The sequence below is a fragment of the Xenopus laevis genome, chromosome 3S (assembly GCF_017654675.1).
Source record: "Xenopus laevis strain J_2021 chromosome 3S, Xenopus_laevis_v10.1, whole genome shotgun sequence".
Taxonomy (NCBI): domain Eukaryota; kingdom Metazoa; phylum Chordata; class Amphibia; order Anura; family Pipidae; genus Xenopus; species Xenopus laevis.
This window is the reverse complement of record NC_054376.1, coordinates 46,764,949-46,786,620: the sequence shown is the minus strand read 5'-3', so window position 1 is coordinate 46,786,620 and position 21,672 is coordinate 46,764,949. Positions and strand designations below refer to the sequence as shown.

The 21,672-nt window shown below is 43.2% G+C and overlaps 1 protein-coding gene across 1 annotated transcript in view; it reads left to right on the top strand.

Moving 5' to 3' along the window:
- The first annotated feature begins 2,029 nt into the window (after positions 1 to 2,029).
- adamtsl5.S (ADAMTS like 5 S homeolog) overlaps positions 2,030 to 21,672 on the top strand; it is a 45,400-nt gene continuing 25,757 nt past the window's right edge. Inside the window, exons 1-5 of the mRNA XM_018255352.2 lie at positions 2,030 to 2,580; positions 10,315 to 10,384; positions 12,984 to 13,147; positions 15,712 to 15,772; positions 15,893 to 15,995. Of these exons, the coding sequence (XP_018110841.1) occupies positions 2,564 to 2,580; positions 10,315 to 10,384; positions 12,984 to 13,147; positions 15,712 to 15,772; positions 15,893 to 15,995 (415 nt within the window). The 5' untranslated portion in view covers positions 2,030 to 2,563. The remainder of the gene's footprint in view (positions 2,581 to 10,314; positions 10,385 to 12,983; positions 13,148 to 15,711; positions 15,773 to 15,892; positions 15,996 to 21,672) is intronic.

The following is a 21,672-nucleotide window of genomic DNA, read 5'->3' as shown; positions in this document are numbered from 1 at the left end:
CTCAATAAAAAAGCAGTAACCGTTCACTTGCCACAACCAGCCTTGCTTCCACATGCTAACTATACTCTCCATAGGGTTGCCACCTGCCCGGTTTTAACCCGGAACAGCCTAGTTTTTGGGAGGGCTGCCCAGGTCTAAACTTCCTGCCTGATTTTCTAAATTAGGGAAACTGGGAAGGATTCTATTCGACTGATGCGAAGATTGGTCAATCGCTGATCACCATATCACTGACCCATCTTCCAATTGTCCCGATTTGTGTGGGAAAGTCCAGATTTTGGCCCAGATTTATTTTTTAAATGTCCTGAAACATTTTTAAAACGTTTCTCTTTAATCTCTTACACTGAAAAGTATATTTCTGAAACATAAGTAAATGAGAGGCTTTTGGGCGGAAAGTCCAAAATATTCAGTACCTGCACTAAGATACAATTGTAACTAATAAGATAAACAAGTCTCTCGGGGGGAACTGTGACTCTCGAGTCACCCATTCCGATTAGAAGAAAAGAGGTTCCGCCTAAATATTCGGAAGGGGTTTTTTACAGTGAGAGCTGTGAAGATGTGGAATTCTCTCCCTGAATCAGTTGTACTGGCTGATACATTAGATAGCTTTAAGAAGGGGTTGGATAGCTTTTTAGCAAATGAGGGAATACAGGGTTATGGGAGATAGCTCATAGTACAAGTTGATCCAGCGACTAGTCCAATTACCATTTTGGAGTCAGGAAGGAATTTTTCCCCATCTGAGGCAAATTGGAGAGGCTTCAAATGGGTTTTTTTTTGCCTTCCTCTGGATCAACTAGCAGTTAGGCAGATAAAAAAAAAACTAAAAAAAAACTAAAAGGTTGAACTTGATGGACGTGTGTCTTTGTTTCAACCTTACTTACTATGTTACTATGTTACCCACCATGGCCAGTATTGTGACTGATCTGACCCCCCCAACCTTCAGTACTCCAATACTCAATGTGGATGAAACACTGGATCTAATAAGCATTACAGACTGCAAAAGATACATGGGTACAGCAGAGTAAAGCTGATGACACACAGAGCATTGTTATTTTCATTGGGTAATAACTCCTAGCCCAAATGTTTCCTGCTTTTCATTTGCTATAATATGCCTGGCGTGTCTGTCTGTACCCGCTGTACTGGGGGTCAGTACCTATAGCCTTTTAGCATAACGTTCTTGGGGTGTCAGTACCCATTGCCTCTTCTCTTATAGTAGATAATGTGCTTGTGTAAAACTGCCTTTGACTGAATGCTTTGTATCAAACAGCAGTTAGGCAAGTTTCATTTGGACAAAAGGCTGAACTTTTACTCTTAAACTACTATTCTACTATGTCACTGCATATAAAGTGTTTGGGGAGAAAACACTGCCTTTTAAGCTGGCCACACATACAGAGATCCCTAGAGCCCAATGATCGGATCACAACAGAGAGAATACGGGCAGTCAGATAGATGGCCACACCAATGAATCAATGTGGTCCTTTTCACTTCAATCTCATATTTTTAGAGCTTTTTAGAAAAACAGGAAAACCACAAACTTTTTGAGATTTATGCAATTCAATAATTTGGTAAATAATAGTATGGTATGAATGTGGTGCCATTACCCATTTCTCTCAAGGTATAACGACTGACACTAGCTCTCTGCCCATCAGTCATGTGCTTTAAAATATGTTTGATTGTCCAGCTTTGAAATCACTGTATAGCATTGTTGTTAACTGAATTTTTGTTGCTGAATTTTCAAGTGACTAAGCAAGTGCACTGGCAGGGACAAAATTATTCCAATGCTGGAAAATCCAGGTATTTTTTGGAAAAAGCACCTGCACTTTAGTAGAAACAACTGCAAGAGGGAGTTTTCATTTTTACACCAGTTGTGAATCCGCTACATCTTATATTAGTTTTAGTTCAGCCTATAATCAGCCTGTGCTGAGACCTGAGGGCTCCTGACAGGTAGTAACATGTCCCACTAGTCCTGGCTCGTGTGCAGGTTACGCCCATGTGTTTGGCTGATGACGCCCATGTGCTGGTGGCTGGAGTATGAGCAGGAAGAGGCTGCACATGTTGCACTGACTCACACTGAGCCGGTATCAAGCTGCTGGAGTCTGCACTGTGCCTCTACCTCACAGGAGTACATATCATCCTCACGCAGCAAGTGGAGCAGCCAGAGCCCTGGGGTGTGTGAGGAGTCAGGGTGGGAGGGCAAAACTGCTAATCTCTTTCTCTCTGCTCTCAGCCTGACTCCTGCACTGCCAAATTCCCCAGTTCTCTTCTTCTCTTGGAACTGAAACACAAGGCAGCTACACCTGGGACACAAAGTTGCACAGAAATTAGCAGGAGCTGCCAAAGCATGGGCTAGGGGCAAAACTCCCACTCACCCTGCCCATACTGGTAATTAGTAACCATGGCTGTGCCGAAAGTAAGCGCTGAAACCAAACATGGACCCACTGGGCATGATCCCTGAGGATTAATTCCTGTTGGATCCTAGACTTTGCTTGCTTTTACTGGACCCTTCTCCACCTGCTTTACTCCTTGGTTTATGTAATTAACCTTTGCACCACCGACAGAGAGGAGGATGCTTCGGAGTTGCAGGTAAGTTTAGACAGATTTAGCGGAATATCATTGGGATAGGGGTAACTGAGAGGAATATCATTGGCACAGGGGTAACTGAGAGGAATATCATTGGCACAGGGGTAACTGAGAGGAATATCATTGGCACAGGGGTAACTGAGAGGAATATTATTGGCACAGGGGTAACTGAGAGGAATATCATTGGCACAGGGGTAACTGAGAGGAATATTATTGGCACAGCGGAAACTGAGAGGAACATTATTGGCACAGGGGTAACTGAGGGGAATATTATTGGCACAGGGGTAACTGAGAGGAATATTATTGGCACAGGGGTAACTGAGAAGAATATTATTGGCACTGGGGAAACTGAGAGGAATATTATTGGCACAGGGGTAACTGAGGGGAATATTATTGGCACAGGGGTAACTGAGAGGAATATTATTGGCACAGGGGTAACTGAGGGGAATATTATTGGCACAGGGGTAACTGAGAGGAATATTATTGGCACAGGGGTAACTGAGAGAAATATTATTGGCACAGGGGTAACTGAGAGAAATATTATTGGCACAGGGGTAACTGAGAGGAATATTATTGGCACAGGGCTAACTGAGAGGAATATTATCGGCACAGGGGTAACTGAGAGGAATATTATTGGCACAGGGGTAACTGAGGGGAATATTATTGGCACAGGGGTAACTGAGGGGAATATTATTGGCACAGGGGTAACTGAGAGGAATATTATTGGCACAGGGGTAACTGAGAGGAATATTATTGGCACAGGGGTAACTGAGGGGAATATTATTGGCACAGGGGTAACTGAGAGGAATATTATTGGCACAGGGCTAACTGAGAGGAATATTATTGGCACAGGGGTAACTGAGGGGAATATTATTGGCACAGGGGTAACTGAGAGGAATATTATTGGCACAGGGGTAACTGAGAGGAATATTATTGGCACAGGGGTAACTGAGGGGAATATTATTGGCACAGGGGTAACTGAGAGGAATATTATTGGCACAGGGGTAACTGAGAGGAATATTATTGGCACAGGGGTAACTGAGGGGAATATTATTGGCACAGGGGTAACTGAGAGGAATATTATTGGCACAGGGGTAACTGAGAGGAATATTATTGGCACAGGGGTAACTGAGAGGAATATTATTGGCACAGGGCTAACTGAGAGGAATATTATTGGCACAGGGCTAACTGAGAGGAATATTATTGGCACAGGGGTAACTGAGAGGAATATTATTGGCACAGGGCTAACTGAGAGGAATATTATTGGCACAGGGGTAACTGTGAGGAATATTATTGGCACAGGGCTAACTGTGAGGAATATTATTGGCACAGGGGTAACTGAGATGAATATTATTGGCACAGGGGTAAATGAGGTGAATATAATTAAATTGCTGGGTGAGGCAGATATCTGTGGTCCTGTACTGATAGTAGTATATATATGGTGGTTAAGCACCGATAGCTTTGTGCCAGGACTGGAGGATTGATCAGGGGCATTGTACAGCATCAATATTACTAGCACAACCTTGCATGAGGTGAATATATGTTTAGACATGATGCTGGTGAGTACCAGGGGTTTGTTATTGTCACCCAGATGGGGACATGATGAATGATACTGTACTGGGGTGGGGCTATGAGCAATGATGAACTGTGTTAAAGCTCCATGTTGCCAATTGTAAAGTAGTAAATTACTAGAGTCTGTCCCTCGGAGGAGTCTGTCCCTCGGAGGTATGTTACCAAAAACAGAATTTTCACAAAGCAAAATATTCTGTTTGTAATCAGGGTGGCTTATTAACACTTCTTCCCTGGTGTGCATTTAACTGTGGTAACACTGAGATGGTAGGAAGCTGCACTTGTGCCAACAACTAAAAACCACTAGCTATCCCTATCCATTGTGCATTTCTCCTGTAGTAGTGCTGATATATAGGAGCAAACATCTCCACCACAGCATGGGTTAAATTAGGCTTGGATGATGGGAGAGCCTTGTGTTCTGAAGTAGTTAACTTATCCCATCAATTCCTCATGGCTTAGTAGCAACACTAACACCATGTGTATTTGTTACTACAGGAGGGCACAGCTGCCTTTAGTTATGAAGCATCGCTGTCAACAGCTTGCCGAGAAAGCCTTGCAAATAAGTTTCAGGCTTCTCCGCCAGTAAAGAGCTGCTGTCCCAGTGGGGAAGGGGGCATATCAGGGTTTTCATAGGCTGGACATGGAAGATTTGGAATGAAAGGGGGAGTAGCAGCTGCTCCCATCTGTATTTGCTCATACCTGGGTGCAGTTGTTTCTAATGCCTCTGATATTATTATTACAGAAAAAAAATCAATTGAAAAAAACAAGATTTTTGTTTGTTGAAAGGGGTTGTTAAACTTTAAATTAACTTTTAGTATGATGTAGAGAGTGGTATTCTAAGGCAATGTGGTTTATTAGTTATTTAGCTTTTTAATCAGCAGCTTTCCATTTTGCTATTTCAGCAATCTGGTTGCCAGAGTTCAAATTACCCTAGCAATCATGCATTAATCTGAATAAGAGCATTCAATATGAATACGAGAGTGCCTGAATAGAAAGATGAGTAATAAAAAGTAGCTATAATAATAAATGTGTGTTTTTTAGATGGGGTCTCTCATTTGAAAGCTGAAAACAGTCATAATTAATTAATTAAGGCCAATAGAAAAGTTGCTTAGAATTAGCCATTCTATAACATACTAAAAGTTAACTCAAAGGCGAATCACCCCCTTAAGCAGCAAACTGTAGGAAATGACATTGACATATTAAGAGCTTTTTACAAGGTTCACAGGCATTTCTTGTGTTGAAAGACAGAACTTTAGTGACTCAAATGCACACAAGGGCATTGCCTGCACACATGCATTAACAACACAGTAGCATGCAGGAACATCACAGGAGCAAAATTAAGGATGCCCAACAAGTGGGCCCTATGTGCTCAACTGTGGCCACAAACTAGAGGACCCACCAAGAAACCTTTGTCTGCTATCTACACAAGTAGTATAGAATACACAGAATTGTTGTACATTAAACATGCACATCACAATGAATAATTCCCATCAGGGAATAAATACGCATCAGTTAATAGTGCTGCTCCAGCAGAATTCTGCACTGAAATCCATTTCTCAAAAGAACAAACAGATTTTTTATATTCAATTTTGAAATCTGACATGGGGCTAGACATTTTGTCGATTTCCCAGCTGCCCCCAGTTATGTGACTTGTGCCTGCACTTTAGGAGAGAAATGCTTTCTGGCAGGCTGCTGTTTTTCCTTCTCAATGTACCTGAATGTGTCTCAGTGGGACATGGGTTTTTTTACTATTGAGTGTTGTTCTTAGATCTACCAGGCAGCTGTTATCTTGTGTTAGGGAGCTGCTATCTGGTTACCTTCCCATTGTTCTTTTGTTTGGCTGCTGGGGGGAAAAAGGGAGGGGGTGATATCACTCTAACTTGCAGTACAGCAGTAAAGAGTGATTGAAGTTTATCAGAGCACAAGTCACATGACTTGGGGCAGCTGGGAAATTGACAATATGTCTAGCCCCATGTCAGATTTCAAAATTGAATATAAAAAAATCTGTTGGCTGAGTTGTATAAGCATTTGCAGCCTTCCTCAGTGCTCCTACCCTGCAAACCTTGTACCTGGAAGGACAGGGAGAAGGTCTGGACAGACACCATGCCCCTTTATAACATTCCTAGAAGATCAGGATGTTGATGACTCAGTGACACCCACCATCATTTTTCATTGCTGTTTGGATGCCCAGGGGTTAAAAAGGCATCACCTCTGACAGGTTTACTCCAGAAGTAATGGAGCTAATGTGCCACAGACCCTTAAATGAATGACCTTTTTACCTGGGGCTGCTCACTCGCTTATCAGCAGAAATGATCAATGGGGATTCTTCCGTCAGGACCTGTGGTGCATACCCTCTGGCCCTGTGTTTTGCTTTACAATGGGTCATTTAGTGCGGTAACTTACCCCAAATATCTGTCACCAAACTCATACTTTGCATTGCTATGGAGTATAGTATTTACATTATGCAAAACATGTTTTTTAAAAAGTGTCTACTCCACTACCAGTGTAATTGGTTTGAGTGGGAGGTCCTTGTTACCCCAATAAATTTAATCCCACATTTGTTTCTGAATGCAGCAATTCTTTCTCAAGGCAGAACTAATGACAAGTAATGTCACTGGCATGTGTTAGTGGTTACATCTGGGAATATCGAGCATATTATAGCCCCAAATCAGTCTTAACAAAGAAACCTTTAACCTCTGTTTAACTCTCAGGGGATGTGAGTTAATTTAATACAATCAACTCAATTTCCTCTGTTCATGCTCAGTTTTTTATGTGAACCCCCAGCCCCACTGATGGCAATAATGGTATATACAACTGGTATTTGCCATTATATATACATGTTATATAAAATGTGAGTGCTATTCTTGAATGCCCTGCCCAACAAATTATAACACAACCCTAAATATTTAGTTTTAGCACTGCCACATCATTTTTACATATGTTCTAAATTAGGTTGTACTACAAAATGTTCTAAATATAAGTGTTATAAATGTGGTTCTGTTTATATAACCATAAAATGGATTAACTTTCTCTCCTAGCATCTGCACTGAACTCTTTTTCCCCATGCTGCACAGGCTGGGTCAGATTTTCTTCCAATTAGAAAGGGTCAGGGTCATGTTTACCATATCTGCACCAAAAGAACTGTGGCTAGTGTGGCAACTTTAGGGGGTAGCCCTTGGAAGTTTCATTTTTCTAAAGCAGCTCTGGAAAGGGGGTCACTGACTGTGTAACTGTTCTAAATTTATACTATACTATATTTATTAGATATATTTCTTATCTTTGGGCCCTGATGAGCAGAATCACTGATTACTGTAAGGTGACCAGATTTTCAGAGAAAAACCTGGGGACAGGGGAGAATATGACAAAATGTTTAGACCATGCCCACCCCCCACTAACTACTCCCCATTTTACAAATACACCCTCATTGAATATATTAATGAACATAGTGGCAATTTCATATATAAAACCCCCAGAACGCACAGCAGGATGGCACAAAGGCGATTTCATGTATAATACCACCAGAATTCATAGCAATTGAATTCCAAGGATGTTTAGCCAGTTGCCTTGCCCAGATCCAGAATAACTTTGGAAACTTCACCTTTGTTCTAATTCCCTGCTTTTTTTGCATTTGTTCCCAACCCACCCTCATTAATTATTTGTAGAGGAAAAGTCTAGAGAGCAATTACATTACATTCTTATGTGTTCCATGGAACATATGTTCACTGACAGCTAGAATGTCATAAGAATATCATTTTTTTTCCTAATAATAGAAATGTGAGATGAACTGTGAGGATTTGCCCAGTAGGGCCCATTTCATTAGGAATCAAGCCAGATGCCATAAACAATCACTATATAGTGGGCTGGTGGGAGGCTGTTTTGGGCCTCTGTGTAATTGAAATGCCAGGGCCTACTCCAGTCTGGGCTTGAGTAAGGTAGTGTTAAACCTCCACTGGCCTGTTGTTATTCTGGCACATAAAAAGTTTCCCAGGGCCACTGATCTTTGCAACCAGACTTCAGACTTCCCTCTTTACATGGGGTTCAAACCATTTAACCTCACAGAGTAGTGCTATGTTTTTGAAGGCCATCCTTTCAAACAGTGGAGTGTACTGTTAACCGTTGATGTCAGAAGCCCATTCCATTTGGAGTTGTTACTCATCAGCCCAGACAAGCTGGATGATGAGTGTGGGAACATGTTAAAAGATGCATATAAGGCCCAACTGCCAAAACTAGTGCTAGCTTTCTGAGTCTCTACAGCAAATATAGAGGGAAACCTTATTTAAAGAATTCCTGATTTTTGCTAATAATTCCTACAGTCCTTTAAGTGTTGCCTGCAGCCAATCGTAAAGCATCACTTTAGCAGTAAAATAAAAAAAGATGCAAAGTTAGCTGCATCTTCATTTATAGATATAACCAGGTAGCTTGTTGTGGCCATCTGTTTGTAAGCAAGCAGCTTTATTGGCTACTGCACCTGGGCAAATTGTGCATATTTTATTACTTACCTCCACTTGTGCCTAAAGCATTTTGCCAAATATAGTTATATACCAACAGTATTATGACAACACCCTTAAAGTATTTAAATGTTATTTATATAGTACTACTTGCATATACAGCACTGTGCATTAAAGCAATCCAATAATAGAACATAGATTATTACAATAAATGAATATAGATTAAGTGGAATGTGTTGAGAGACAAGAAGAAGGAGGTTGCCGCTACACAAAGATTATTGACTAAGTAGATAATGTACAGACACACATAGGACACACAGTGACTGTAAAATGGCATTGCCCATAAGCCCCTTAATAATTCCATGCTATGTTTAAATGTAAGAACAAACTCAGTGGCTGCTGCAGTGTCAACAATATTATAACCAATTACATTTTTAAAAGGGTGTTCCTGACAATTTTACATTTTCTAAAAATATGCTTTGGTAAAATGGTCATTATTTCTCTATAATTTGTATGTTTGATATGCACCTTCTTTTATTGTTCAGCTCTGCAAAATGTGCTGGTTCTCAAACAGACCATAAAATGCTCTTTGCTTATTGATTTCTGTGGGTTGTTAGAAACTATCCAATTGGCCATCTTACATGCCGTGGACACCTGAAACATTGCTGTATTATCAAGTCAGTTCCTAACAACCTCATGATTGCTTTGGAGGCACTTGTGTTATGAAACTATCTGCTCATCATGGAGTAAAGTTTTTGCTTGGAATAATAGGGATTTGTTCTTTTGGCTGTAAATTGTTTCTCTCTAGCTGTTGATCTACAGACCTAAGCATATTCCAACAGCCAGAGGATACTTAGGCTAAAGCATAGCACTCTCTATAGTTGCTACTCATTTATTTAATGCTTTAGGCACATTGAGACAAGGCCAATCAGAGGGATTTGCTGCCTGAAGCAGAATATTCCAGTCACCTCTTACTGCCTTCTCACATCCCTTCTCTGACCACCTGTGAAGAGGTGGTTCCTACATAAAAGCATGATAGTTTTCTCCCTTTGCATCTCACAACTCAAGTGTATCAGAATGGAGCTTCCTATGCTAATGCATTCCATGGCTGTCCATATATCCTCTATATCAATGTTATTGGACTGATATACAGTATATACAGTAGTTTACATCACTATATTGATGTGTTACATTTGTAAACTTCACTTACTACTGTACAGCTGTCATTCAGTCCTGAAAAAGCTGTAACATTTTTGTTTTTAACATTATTCAATTGCATCTGAATCACAGAGAATTTTCAGGGACTGCAGGTCCAAATTAATACTAAAATCTGTGGACGGCGGAAGCTGCGGTTCATCTGGATGGTCATGGGTTGCCAGGGGGCTCCAAAGGACCAATCACACACAATCCCTCTGATTGGGAAATAGCATTGTTCTACTCATTTAAGACCAGCATTGGAGTAAAAGGATTGAATAGGATGGATATTTCTGTCACTTCTTTTGGCTGATATTTCTCACAAGCAGACCAATAGGTGATTATTGACCAAACCTGTGATTACATGGAAACAGCAAAACAGATAATATTGTTTATCCAGGGTGCAGTTATTCAGTGATGGATTTTTAAACCAACCATTGTACTTTGTATGTAGCTTGAATTATATTTCTGTTTTATTAACCTGTGCAGATTTTCACACATGCCACACGCATAATATATTTTTCAGGTTTATATGTCACTGTTTGGCTACTGTGTGTGTTCTTTGGATTCTCAAGATCGTTCCATCTTCCAGCCAGGTACAATACATATTACAAATGTTTTCTTTTCTAATTCTGGCATGTGCTTTAAAATGCTTACTATAATTTATTAAAAGCTTGCTATGGTGATGCTATTTTATTTGAGTGCAGAGTGAAAAAAAATCAAATCAAATCAAAATGCAACAGGACCCATCTTAGGTCTATATGTATCTGGTACAGTGCAGCTGCAAAAGTGATGTTCAACTCCTGCCATCCCTTATAAAATAAATTAGGGCACATTCAGTCTACAGACATGTCCAGTTGCATTTAGATTGACTTTCAGTAGATTAAATCTGTTGTGAGTGCACAGACTGACACTTCATCAGCTATGACTTCCATTGAAGTCTGTGTCCAGTACTGTGTGTGATGCATCACCCTCCTATTCAGTTGGCTGCACCAGTTTCAGCATACTGCAGGTTTTTGATGGATCACACACACGGTTGGGAATTATGTCAATGCCATTATTCTTACCATTTTATTCTTTTCGAATTTTGATTATAGACCAAGATCTGTATTGAGAGCAAGCCCATGGCACCCAGTGTATTTTTATCACTATGTACTTATCGAGATGCCACATCAATAAAAAAACTTTTCCTCCTGGTAGTGCTTGCCTTTTACTTAAACAGACATTTATGCCAGTTGGTGGGTATCACTTAGAAGTGTGAAAAGTCTGCATTCTTAAACAATTAATATTACTGTTTTAAAACAATTCGCAACTGTTGCTTTAGGGCAGAGACACGCGAAGATTCAGGGAGATTTAGTCACCCGGCGACAAATCGCCTCTTCTTCGGACGACCTGTCTCCCCGAAAAACCTTCCCACCAGCTAGAATTGAAATTGCCCTAAGTTTTCTCGTGAGGCAACTTTGGGCGACTTCAGAAAACAATGGCATCCCTCTGACATTTTAGATTCTAGCCAGTGGGAAGGCTTTTCGGGGAGATTAGTCGCCCTTCGAAAAGGTGATTTTTGCCGGTCGACTATGAATCTTTGCGTGTGTCTCTGCCCTTAAGCTGGCCATAGATGTACAGATTTCACCCTTGTACCGGACAACGAACAGACATCCCAATCTTCCGACCTGCCACTAACATTCACATTAAATAAAGTTGTAAAAGAAAAAATCATAAAATGTTCTCTGGCCACGACAGCAATCATAAGAAAGTTAAGTCCAACACCCATTGTCACCCAATGATACAATACATGCAGAGAAATTATCGTTAGCAGACAGAAAACTTTTAACCTGTCCGATCAATTAAACGATGGTATGAAAAATGTCAGGACGATCCACACACGGTCCAAAAGTTGTATGAAACTTCGATTCGTATGACTATATCTTTGCGTCTATGGCCAGATTTACACTGACATTTTCCCCAGTTTCCTTTTTTCAAGTCTTCTCAGCCAGTTTTCACATGGCAGACTTAATCCCAAATGATTTACAGACCAATAAACATACAGTGATTCGGTTGTTTGTTTCTATTACTGTTATTTATGGCTGTCACAAGAGGCAGGAAATTATCATTCATTGCAGTTGTGTTTAACATTGCTTTCCATGTCTCACACAGTCAGTGTTTATCCTGTTACACTTTGACCCCATAAAACAGGGTTTCCTTATTTTCAGGGGACTCAAATAAATTGGCAGCTTTGCAACCGAAATGTTGATTTGAAATGAAGTACTTTGTCTTATTTGCTATTGCGGGGGGAGTCAATTTCACTTTATTCAGAGGAACAGTGGGGACCCATTTTGGCCATTAAAAGTACCTAGAATTGCTTGTGCTATTTCACAGCTGGGAAGGTTTAATTCAGTAGTGCAGCAAGGTGAATTGGCTCTTCTCTAACAATTCCCTAATTCCTATAGATTTAATGACGTAGTTACATAGTTAAAACAGTTGGAAAAAAAGAGACAAAGTCCATCAAGTTCAACCCCTCCAAATGCAAACCCAGCATCCATACACAACCCCCTCCATAATTTCACATACATTATATATACCCATACCTATACTAACTATAGAGTTTAGTATCACAATAGCCTTTGATATTATGTCTGTCCAAGAAATCATCCACGCAACTCGATAAATGTTGAAAATGTTAGAACATTCTCTTGCTTGTAATATCTTTCATTCCCGAATATATGGACGTTAACATTAATTCTTCTTCCAAGTATTTCATTAGGATTAAAAGATCCAAAAATATTACAAGCAGTTTACTTTTGCTTATTTATAGTTATCCCCTTTCTTTCTTGAACATTTTTTGTTCCATCAGACAAGGCAAAATGCCAGGGCTTGTTGAGCAATTAGAATTTTGACATAAGAGAAGGTTTTTCGGTTTTTCAAGTAGGCACCTAAAATACCTTTTACAACACTGATCTGTTCTTTGAGTACTTCTAGTCCAGCTAATTACAACAGTCCTTCATTCCTTTTATCCCTCCAGGCTTGGATACACCAAATAAAGAGATGAACAAACGATAAAATAGATAGTGATCATGTTTGTGCAGCCTGCTGTGTGTGCACTCATAGTTTCCATTGCATGCTAATTCAGGGCTTTAGAATAAAATGTTATTATCCCTTCTGCACGTCCTTTAACACTTTGATTTTCTTTTTTGTTAGGTACAGAGGAGCCATTTCCAATGGGGATATGTCAACAGATTTGGCCCTGAGCACAGTCCACCCCTGAGCTCCAGAAATGAATGGAGCGTGTGGCACAGTTGGTCGCCATGTTCTCGGACCTGTGGTGGGGGCGCCGCTGTACGCATTAGGACATGCCAAATCAGGTGACTGGAGGAGTGGGATTTAAGTTATAGGATGGTCCTATGTGGCCCTGCTGAAAAATTGATAATACTAATAGAAAATAGAACAGCATAAATAGACGTGGCTTTGTATGCAGCATAAATATAATCATATCAGCTGAGTGTGAGCAAAATATACCTAATAAAGAGACAGGATTTCTTCCACATTCTTCAAAGAACAACTAAACCTAAGCGAGCCACAGCTCTGCCTCTCAGAGAACAACGAGTATTTTGTATAATCTGCTGCATACATTGATTTACATATAGAGACATAACTGTATCATGTTAATTTAGCTTCTCTACATATTTCTCAGGGCTCAGGGCTTTAAATAAACCACATCATTGGCTAGAAAGGTCTAAAATAATAGTGAAATATGCCTGATTCAGGGGGATTATGAAAGATGTGAACTCTTTCCCTTTTAAATCAAGCTTGAACAGCCACACTTTCTCCAGTTCAGAAGTGGTATTACACTGCTCCTCCTCCTCCTGAGCTTTTCACCTGGAGGCACAGACTGCTGCAGTCATGTGTCAGAAATCATTTGTGATAACAGATGTGTTAAGCTGTTAAATCGTTAACAACAGAGTGTCTGACATCTTTTTAAAACCGGCATTCAAATATATGGCTTCTTTATTTAAACGTAGAGGCAGGGCTGCCACTTTGATGGATTTGTAGTTTACAGACTTGTACTATGAGCTATCTTCCATAACCCTGTATTCCCTCACTTGCTAAACACCATCCAACCCTTTCTTAAAGCTATCTAATGTATCAGCCTGTACAACTGGTTCAGGGAGAGAATTCCACATCTTCACAGCTCTCACTGTAAAAAAAACCTTCCAAATATTTAGACGGAACCTCCTTTCTTCTAATCGGAATGGGTGACCTCATGCTTGAAAATAAAGCATTAGAGAGTTAATTAAAGGATACTCTTATATTTTTATACACTTTTATCCTATATCCTTTTTAGTGAATCTTCTCCAGCATAAACAATCCCAACTTGGTCAGTCTTTGTTCATAACAGAGATTTTCCCTACCATTTACCAGCTTAGTTGCCCTTCTCTGTACCCTCTCTAATTCAATAATATAGTTTGAGCACTGGAGACCAAAACTGTACAGCATATTCTAGATGGGGCTTTACCAGTGCTATGAAATCCCTCAAATTGCATTTTTACAGCTAAAGACCTTATTTGCCCTTGATGCTGCTGACTGGCATTTCTTGCTACAGCCAAGTTTATTATCTACAAGGACTCCAAGGTCCTTTTCCATAATGGATTTGCCTAGTGCAGTCCCATTAAGGATATAAGTGGCTTGGATATTTTTACATCCCATCTGTATAATGTTGGCATGACAGAACTCTGCCCGTTAATTTGCTCATGTGATCTAACATGTATATGTCCTATTGGTTTGTTTGTGTGCACCGTGCATTGCATGGTCCCAGGGCCGGTGTCATTGTAATTTTCTATTTAAAACAAAAAAATTTACAAATGAGATTATAATGAGCAAAATAAAGTGCCATGTTGTACATAACATTCTTGAGTCAGGATATATATATATATATATATATATATATATATATATATATACATATATATATATATATACCAATAGGATGTAATAGTGATAAGTGCACTATATTTTAAAAATCATTATATGGACAGCTAGTATCCATCATTATTTTGGAAAGCAGCATGTTGCAGAAATTAAAGGGGTCCTGCACCCCTTTAGTGACAGAAAAATAGTGACAGAAAATGTAGTTCTAAGCAGCTTTCCAATATACATTCAGGCCCGGGCCTAGGGCCTTGGAATTCTAGGGGCGGCCCAGCCACATAGGGAGTGCATTGTTCCCTATCGCTATGGCCCATGCGCACCATAAGGGGGGTTCACGCAATCGGTGGGTGCTAGGACTGAGAGGCCTCAGGGCACCGCGGATGGAAATCCGTCCCTGTATAAATTCATTAGAAGTTTTCATTGGTTTTAAATTTGTTTGTAAATGTAATCACAGTTTAAAGCAGCATTTGTTTGGCTGTTTACCTTCTCTGCACTCCTGGCTCTGATTCCTGAAAAAATGTTGCAAACCAACCGATTAACAGACCTAGAGAATTGATTCCAGTTACAGTTTTATGAATCAGACCCAGTGGAGTGATATGGACAACACTAATTTTAATTACATTTATAATTACAAATAGCATTAAGACCACCTAAAATATGGTTGCTTAGAATAATATTTTCTTTCATTAAGCAAATAAGCATTAGATTATGAGTGGCAGGCCCGTTTAACATTGCTAGTTTAAAGTGCTGGGGGCCATAGGTTCAATTCCAACTAGGGTACTATGTGCAAGCATTTTGTTTGTTCTCCCATCTCTGTGTTGTTTCCTCTAACACACCAAAAATCCACAGGCATGAATGATAATTGGCTCCAATTGACCATAGTATATGTGATTATGATAGGGACTTAAAATAAACTGTAAACTTTATTAGTGCAGGAACAGATGTGAATGATATATAAAGGATAATAATATCCATTCATTGTTGGATGTCCTTTTCCCACTAGGGATCAAGGAAGCCCAATGTGCCCAGGCGAAATGAGACAGTACCAAATATGCAACACACAGGTGAGTGCTATTTCATATGTTTTTGAATGCAGTATAGGATCAGCAAGTTCATCTGACAAAATGAAATGTAAAAAAAAGTCTATCCTCACACACAGAACCTAACCAAATTGTCTAACCCAGGACTGCCCATCAGGAGTTGCAGATTTCAGGCATTTCCAGTGTTCTGCATACAACAACAAACCTTTGATGGGAAATTACTTCAGATGGGTTCCTTTCAACTCTGGTAAGAAGATGATTATTCAGTAATTACACATTCTTAAATATCTCTAATAACCCTGCATCTACACCGCAAAAAGTTATTTACTGTGCAAACCTGTCTCTTCTGAGTTTATCCCTATAAGTTCCACATTCTCATGTGTCAGGGCATGTAAGCCTAATTTTTGACTAATATCAACACATTTTGGTTTGGTTAATCTTTGTAAATATGTAAATTTATGATATTTAAGATTGCATGTGCCTTGTTGTAGTTTGGGCAGGTTGTCTTAACTCCAGCAATCTTATAGCATCTTGGTTACTTACCAAAACCTGAGTCTGGAATTGTTTTATGGGCCCAAGTGGCAGGTCAGTGATTTATAGGTCTATTGATAATGTCATACAAAAATATCTATGAAGCACATTGGCAGGCCAGGGGTTGTAAAAGCTCACACAATCTCCGTGGTTTAGGGCATCCATGCTATTTAATATGCACATGTTTTGCAGAGAATAAAGTACACTGCATTGCACATATTTCTGGTTTAATATGCATGTGTCAAGACCGCCGGGAGCGCGAGGAGTCGCGTCCGCTCCCGGCGGCGAAGAATCCAAGATGGCGGCGCCCAGGCAACCCACGTGGGTTCCGACGCCGGCGCAGTGACGCCAGCACGGCGCGACGGTCGCAGGCGCGCTGACGCTGGCGCAAGGGCGCCAAATTCAAAGATAAAAGAACGCCTGAGGCGCCAAGATGGCGCCCGAAAATAGGATCCTGTTCCCTAAGAGATTCCTGGTTTCCCTTGCTGTTTTCCCTGCTATTTCTGCCTGATTCCTTGGAGTGACCCCTTGCCTGGACCTGGACTTCGCTGTTACTCTGCCTGCCATTGACCCCCTGCCTTGCCCTGGACTTTGTTTGTATTCCGCCTGCCTTCTGACCTGTGCTTGGACTTTGATTATTCTCTTGCCTAACCCCTGGATACCACGACCCTGATCCCTCCTGAGGGGCTTCCTCCTAGATCCGGACTACTCCCCAGAGGGGGCTCCCGGCTCCCTGACATTATTTTCGGGCCATGGATCCTTCTGAGGAAGCCACACCTGATGTCAGACGAGCACTCCGCGGACTGGCATCCCGCATGGAGGACTACGAAAACCAGCAGGTTCGCATTGGGCAGGCACTCGATGTCCTGCTTGCTCGAGTGCCTTCTGCGCCCTCCGCTGCTCCACCTACTGGAGATCCCCCCATGGCGGCAGCCTCTATGAACGCAAGCTACCCGACAGGTGAGCCTCGCATTCCACCTCCCCTTCGCTTTAGTGGGGATCCACAAGCCTGCAGGGGATTTGCCACACAGTGCCAAATTCAATTTGAGTTCCAACCCACACAGTTTCCAAGTGAGCATTCCAAGGTGGGGTATGTGATGTCTCGATTGGAAGGCAAGCGACTGGAGTGGGCAACGTCTCTTTGGGAGAAGAATTCCCCGGTGACTTATGATGTTAAAGACTTTCTCCAAGCTTTTCGCATAGTCTTTGATGCTCCAGGTCGGGTTCCGAACGCCCCTGCCCGTCTCTTGCAGCTCCGGCAGGGAAGCCGCAGTGTCAATGAGTACGCTATAGACTTCCGAACACTGATGGCGGAGACTTCCTGGTGTGATGACGCTTACAAGGCCGTATACTACCAAGGCCTATCCATCCGCATCAAAGATGATCTCGTCTCCAGAGAGACTCCTGACACCCTGGAAGGACTGATCGCTCTATCTATTAAGGTGGACACCCACCTCAGAGAACACCAGGTGGAGAGAGAGTGCAGCAGACGATTTTCTCCCATGTTGGCCCCTCGCTTTCAAAGGCCGATTCTGCAAGCGCCCGCTGTCCCTGTGACTCATGTGTCCACGTCTCCCCTGGAGGAACCTATGCAAGTAGGAAAAGCTCGCCTCTCCGAGCAGGAAAGACTCCGAAGACGTATGGCTGGGCTCTGTTTGTACTGTGGTGGGCATTCCCATTTTGCCAACGCCTGTCCTGCCAAAGCCAAGAGTTTTGTACCCCGAGGTATGTCTCAGGTTTCTCATGTAGGGGGCATCACTCGAGGGCCTCAGGAGAAGTATCAAGAAAATTCACGCAGACTTCTCCTTCCTTTGCAAGATTCACCTGGCAAGTAAGTCTATCTTCGAAAGGGCCTTCCTCGACTCCGGAGCGGATGGCAATTTCATGGACGCCTTCTTTGCCGAACGCATGAAGATTCCCCTGCTTCCATTGTCTTCACCCCTGCGAATTACCGCCATAGATGACAAACCCCTGGAGTTTGAATTCGTCACAATGTTCACGGCGGAACTATCGGTACAAGTTGGGGCTCTGCATCAAGAAAAACTTTCATTCTTCATCATCCCCTGCCCTTCTACTCCAGTAATATTGGGTCTTCCGTGGTTACGTCTGCATAACCCCACCATAGACTGGTCCACTGGGCAGATCTCTCGTTGGAGTTTATTTTGCCTGCAACATTGCCTTCTGCCAAAACCCCTCGAGAAGGTGAATGTCTCCACTGCGGAACTAAAGACTTTGCCCTCCACTTACAAGGAATTTTCCGATGTGTTTTGTAAAAAGTCTGCAGAGTTCCTTCCCCCACATCGCTCCTACGACTGTCCGGTTGAACTCCTGCCAGGAGCCATGCCCCCCAGAGGGCGCACCTACCCTCTCTCTCCTGCAGAGACTACCGCTATGAAGGAGTACATCCAAGAAAATCTCCAGCGGGGGTTTATCCGCCCTTCTACCTCTCCTGCAGGGGCTGGGTTCTTCTTCGTGGAGAAGAAGGACGGAGGCCTTCGGCCTTGTATAGACTATCGGGGCCTAAATAAGATCACCGTGAAAAACAGGTACCCCCTGCCCCTGATTGCCGAGCTCTTTGACCAGCTGAAAGGGGCAAAGATTTTCTCCAAGTTGGATCTCCGGGGGGCCTACAACCTCATTCGCATCCGGGAGGGTGACGAATGGAAGACGGCATTCAACACTCGGGATGGGCACTATGAATATCTTGTTATGCCCTTCGGCCTATGCAATGCCCCTGCCGTCTTCCAGGAGTTTGTTAATGATGTGTTCCGAGATCTCCTAGGAAGGTTCGTAGTCGTATACTTGGACGACATCCTGATCTTCTCCAAGGACCTTGAAAGTCATCGCTCCCAGGTGAAGGAGGTACTCTCTCGTTTGAGGAAGAACTCTCTCTTCGCCAAGTTGGAGAAGTGTGTCTTCGAGGTATCCAAGATCCCCTTCCTAGGATACATTATCTCTCCAGAGGGATTTGAGATGGACCCCGTGAAAGTGTCGGCCATCCAGGAGTGGCCTCTCCCACTGAGTACCAAGGCAATCCAGAGATTCATCGGATTTGCTAATTATTATCGACAGTTCATCCGGGGGTTCTCTTCCCGCATTGCACCTATCCTGGCCCTCATCCGGAAAGGGGGTAAACCCAGCCTGTGGCCTCCATCTGCCATAGAAGCCTTTCAGTCCTTGAAGGAGGCCTTCACGTCCGCTCCTGTTCTCCGACATCCCAATCCTGCACTACCCTTCTGCATCGAAGTTGATGCTTCTGAAGTTGGAGCCGGAGCTATCCTGTCTCAGAGACACTCCACTGATGGAAAATTGCACCCCTGTGCGTATTTCTCCAAGAAGTTCTCATCCGCAGAGCAGAACTATGATGTCGGAAATCGAGAACTCTTGGCAGTCAAGCTTGCCCTTGAAGAATGGCGTCACCTCCTGGAGGGCTCTGAAATTCCTGTCCAGATTTTCACAGATCACAAGAATCTGGAGTTTATACAGTCCCTCAAGAGGCTAAATCCCAGACAAGCCAGGTGGGGCCCTTTTCTTTTCCCGATTTAACTTTGTTTTGACTTATCGCCCAGGTTCCAAGAATCTGAAGGCAGACGCCTTGTCTCGTAGCTTCACTCCGGTGGACCGTGACCCTGAGAGGCAGGAACCAATCATTCCACCAGTCAAGATCATTGCCTCTCTGTATCCCCAATTTGCCGACCAGATTCTGGCTGGGCAGTCCTCGGCTCCTCAAGATACTCGGATTGGCATGGCCTTCGTCCCTCCAGAACTTCGCCTGGCCATCCTGCAACAAACCCACTGCTCCAGGCAAGCTGGACATCCTGGTCCGGCCAAGACCCTTGAACTCTTGAGGCGCCTAGTCTGGTGGCCTGATATCCGCAAGGATGTAAAGGACTTTGTGGCTGCTTGTAATGTCTGCGCCACTTCTAAGCCTAGCCATTCCCGCCCCAGCGGGTTGTTACAGCCTTTGCCGGTTCCCTCTCGTCCGTGGACGCACCTCTCTATGGACTTTATTGTCGAACTTCCTCCCTCCGGTGGGAATACTGTGATCTGGGTTGTCATAGACCGCTTCAGCAAAATGGCCCATTTCATCCCTTTGAAGAAGTTACCCTCTGCGGTGGAATTATCCCAACTCTTTATTAAGTACATCTTCCGCCTGCATGGTTTCCCGGTGGAGATCCTCTCCGACAGAGGCACCCAGTTCACCGCCAAGTTCTGGCGTTCCCTATGTAAAGACTTGGGAATAACACTTCAATTTTCGTCCGCCTACCACCCGCAGACGAATGGGGCAGCTGAACGTGTGAACCAAGCCTTAGAACAGTTCCTGAGGAACCACGTGTCTCTTTGCCAGGACGATTGGTCTGACCTCCTCCCGTGGGCGGAGTTTGCTCATAATAATGCATGTCATTCCTCCACAGGAAGGTCTCCTTTTATGGCGGTGTATGGACAGCACCCTCAAGCCTTTCCTCAGGACTTCGTGTTGTCGGACGTCCCGGCTGCAGATGATCTGGCAGCCCATATGGTTGCTATTTGGGCTGCAACCAAGTCTAATCTGGAGAAGAGTGCTCTAGTCCACAAGACTTTTGCGGATCGCCGTAGAAGGCCCTCTCCTCCCTACAAGGTGGGTGATAGTGTCTGGCTCTCTTCCAGGAATATTCGCTTGAAGGTGCCATCTCCCAAGTTGGCTCCGAAGTTCCTGGGTCCGTTCCCCATCTTGGAGATAATTAACCCTGTAGCCATCAGACTTCAACTCCCACCAGAGATGAGAATCTCCAATGTGTTCCACGTCTCCCTGGTGAAGCCCACCGTCTCCAACCGTTTCTCTGGTGTCCAATCTCCTCCTCCTGCCGTCTCTGTGGAGGGTCAACAGGAATTCGAGGTGGAGAGAATCCTTGATTCCAGAATCTCCAGAGGGTCCCTTCAATACCTCATCCATTGGAAGGGCTTTGGCCCCGAAGAATGCTCTTGGGAGGGACACCGTGATGTGCATGCTCCTCGTTTGGTAAGAGACTTCCACTCCAAGTTTCCCCAGAAACCAAGTCCCGGTGGTCCTGGGGCCCCCCATGAGGGGGGGGGTACTGTCAAGACCGCCGGGAGCGCGAGGAGTCGCGTCCGCTCCCGGCGGCGAAGAATCCAAGATGGCGGCGCCCAGGCAACCCACGTGGGTTCCGACGCCGGCGCAGTGACGCCAGCACGGCGCGACGGTCGCAGGCGCGCTGACGCTGGCGCAAGGGCGCCAAATTCAAAGATAAAAGAACGCCTGAGGCGCCAAGATGGCGCCCGAAAATAGGATCCTGTTCCCTAAGAGATTCCTGGGTTCCCTTGCTGTTTTCCCTGCTATTTCTGCCTGATTCCTTGGAGTGACCCCTTGCCTGGACCTGGACTTCGCTGTTACT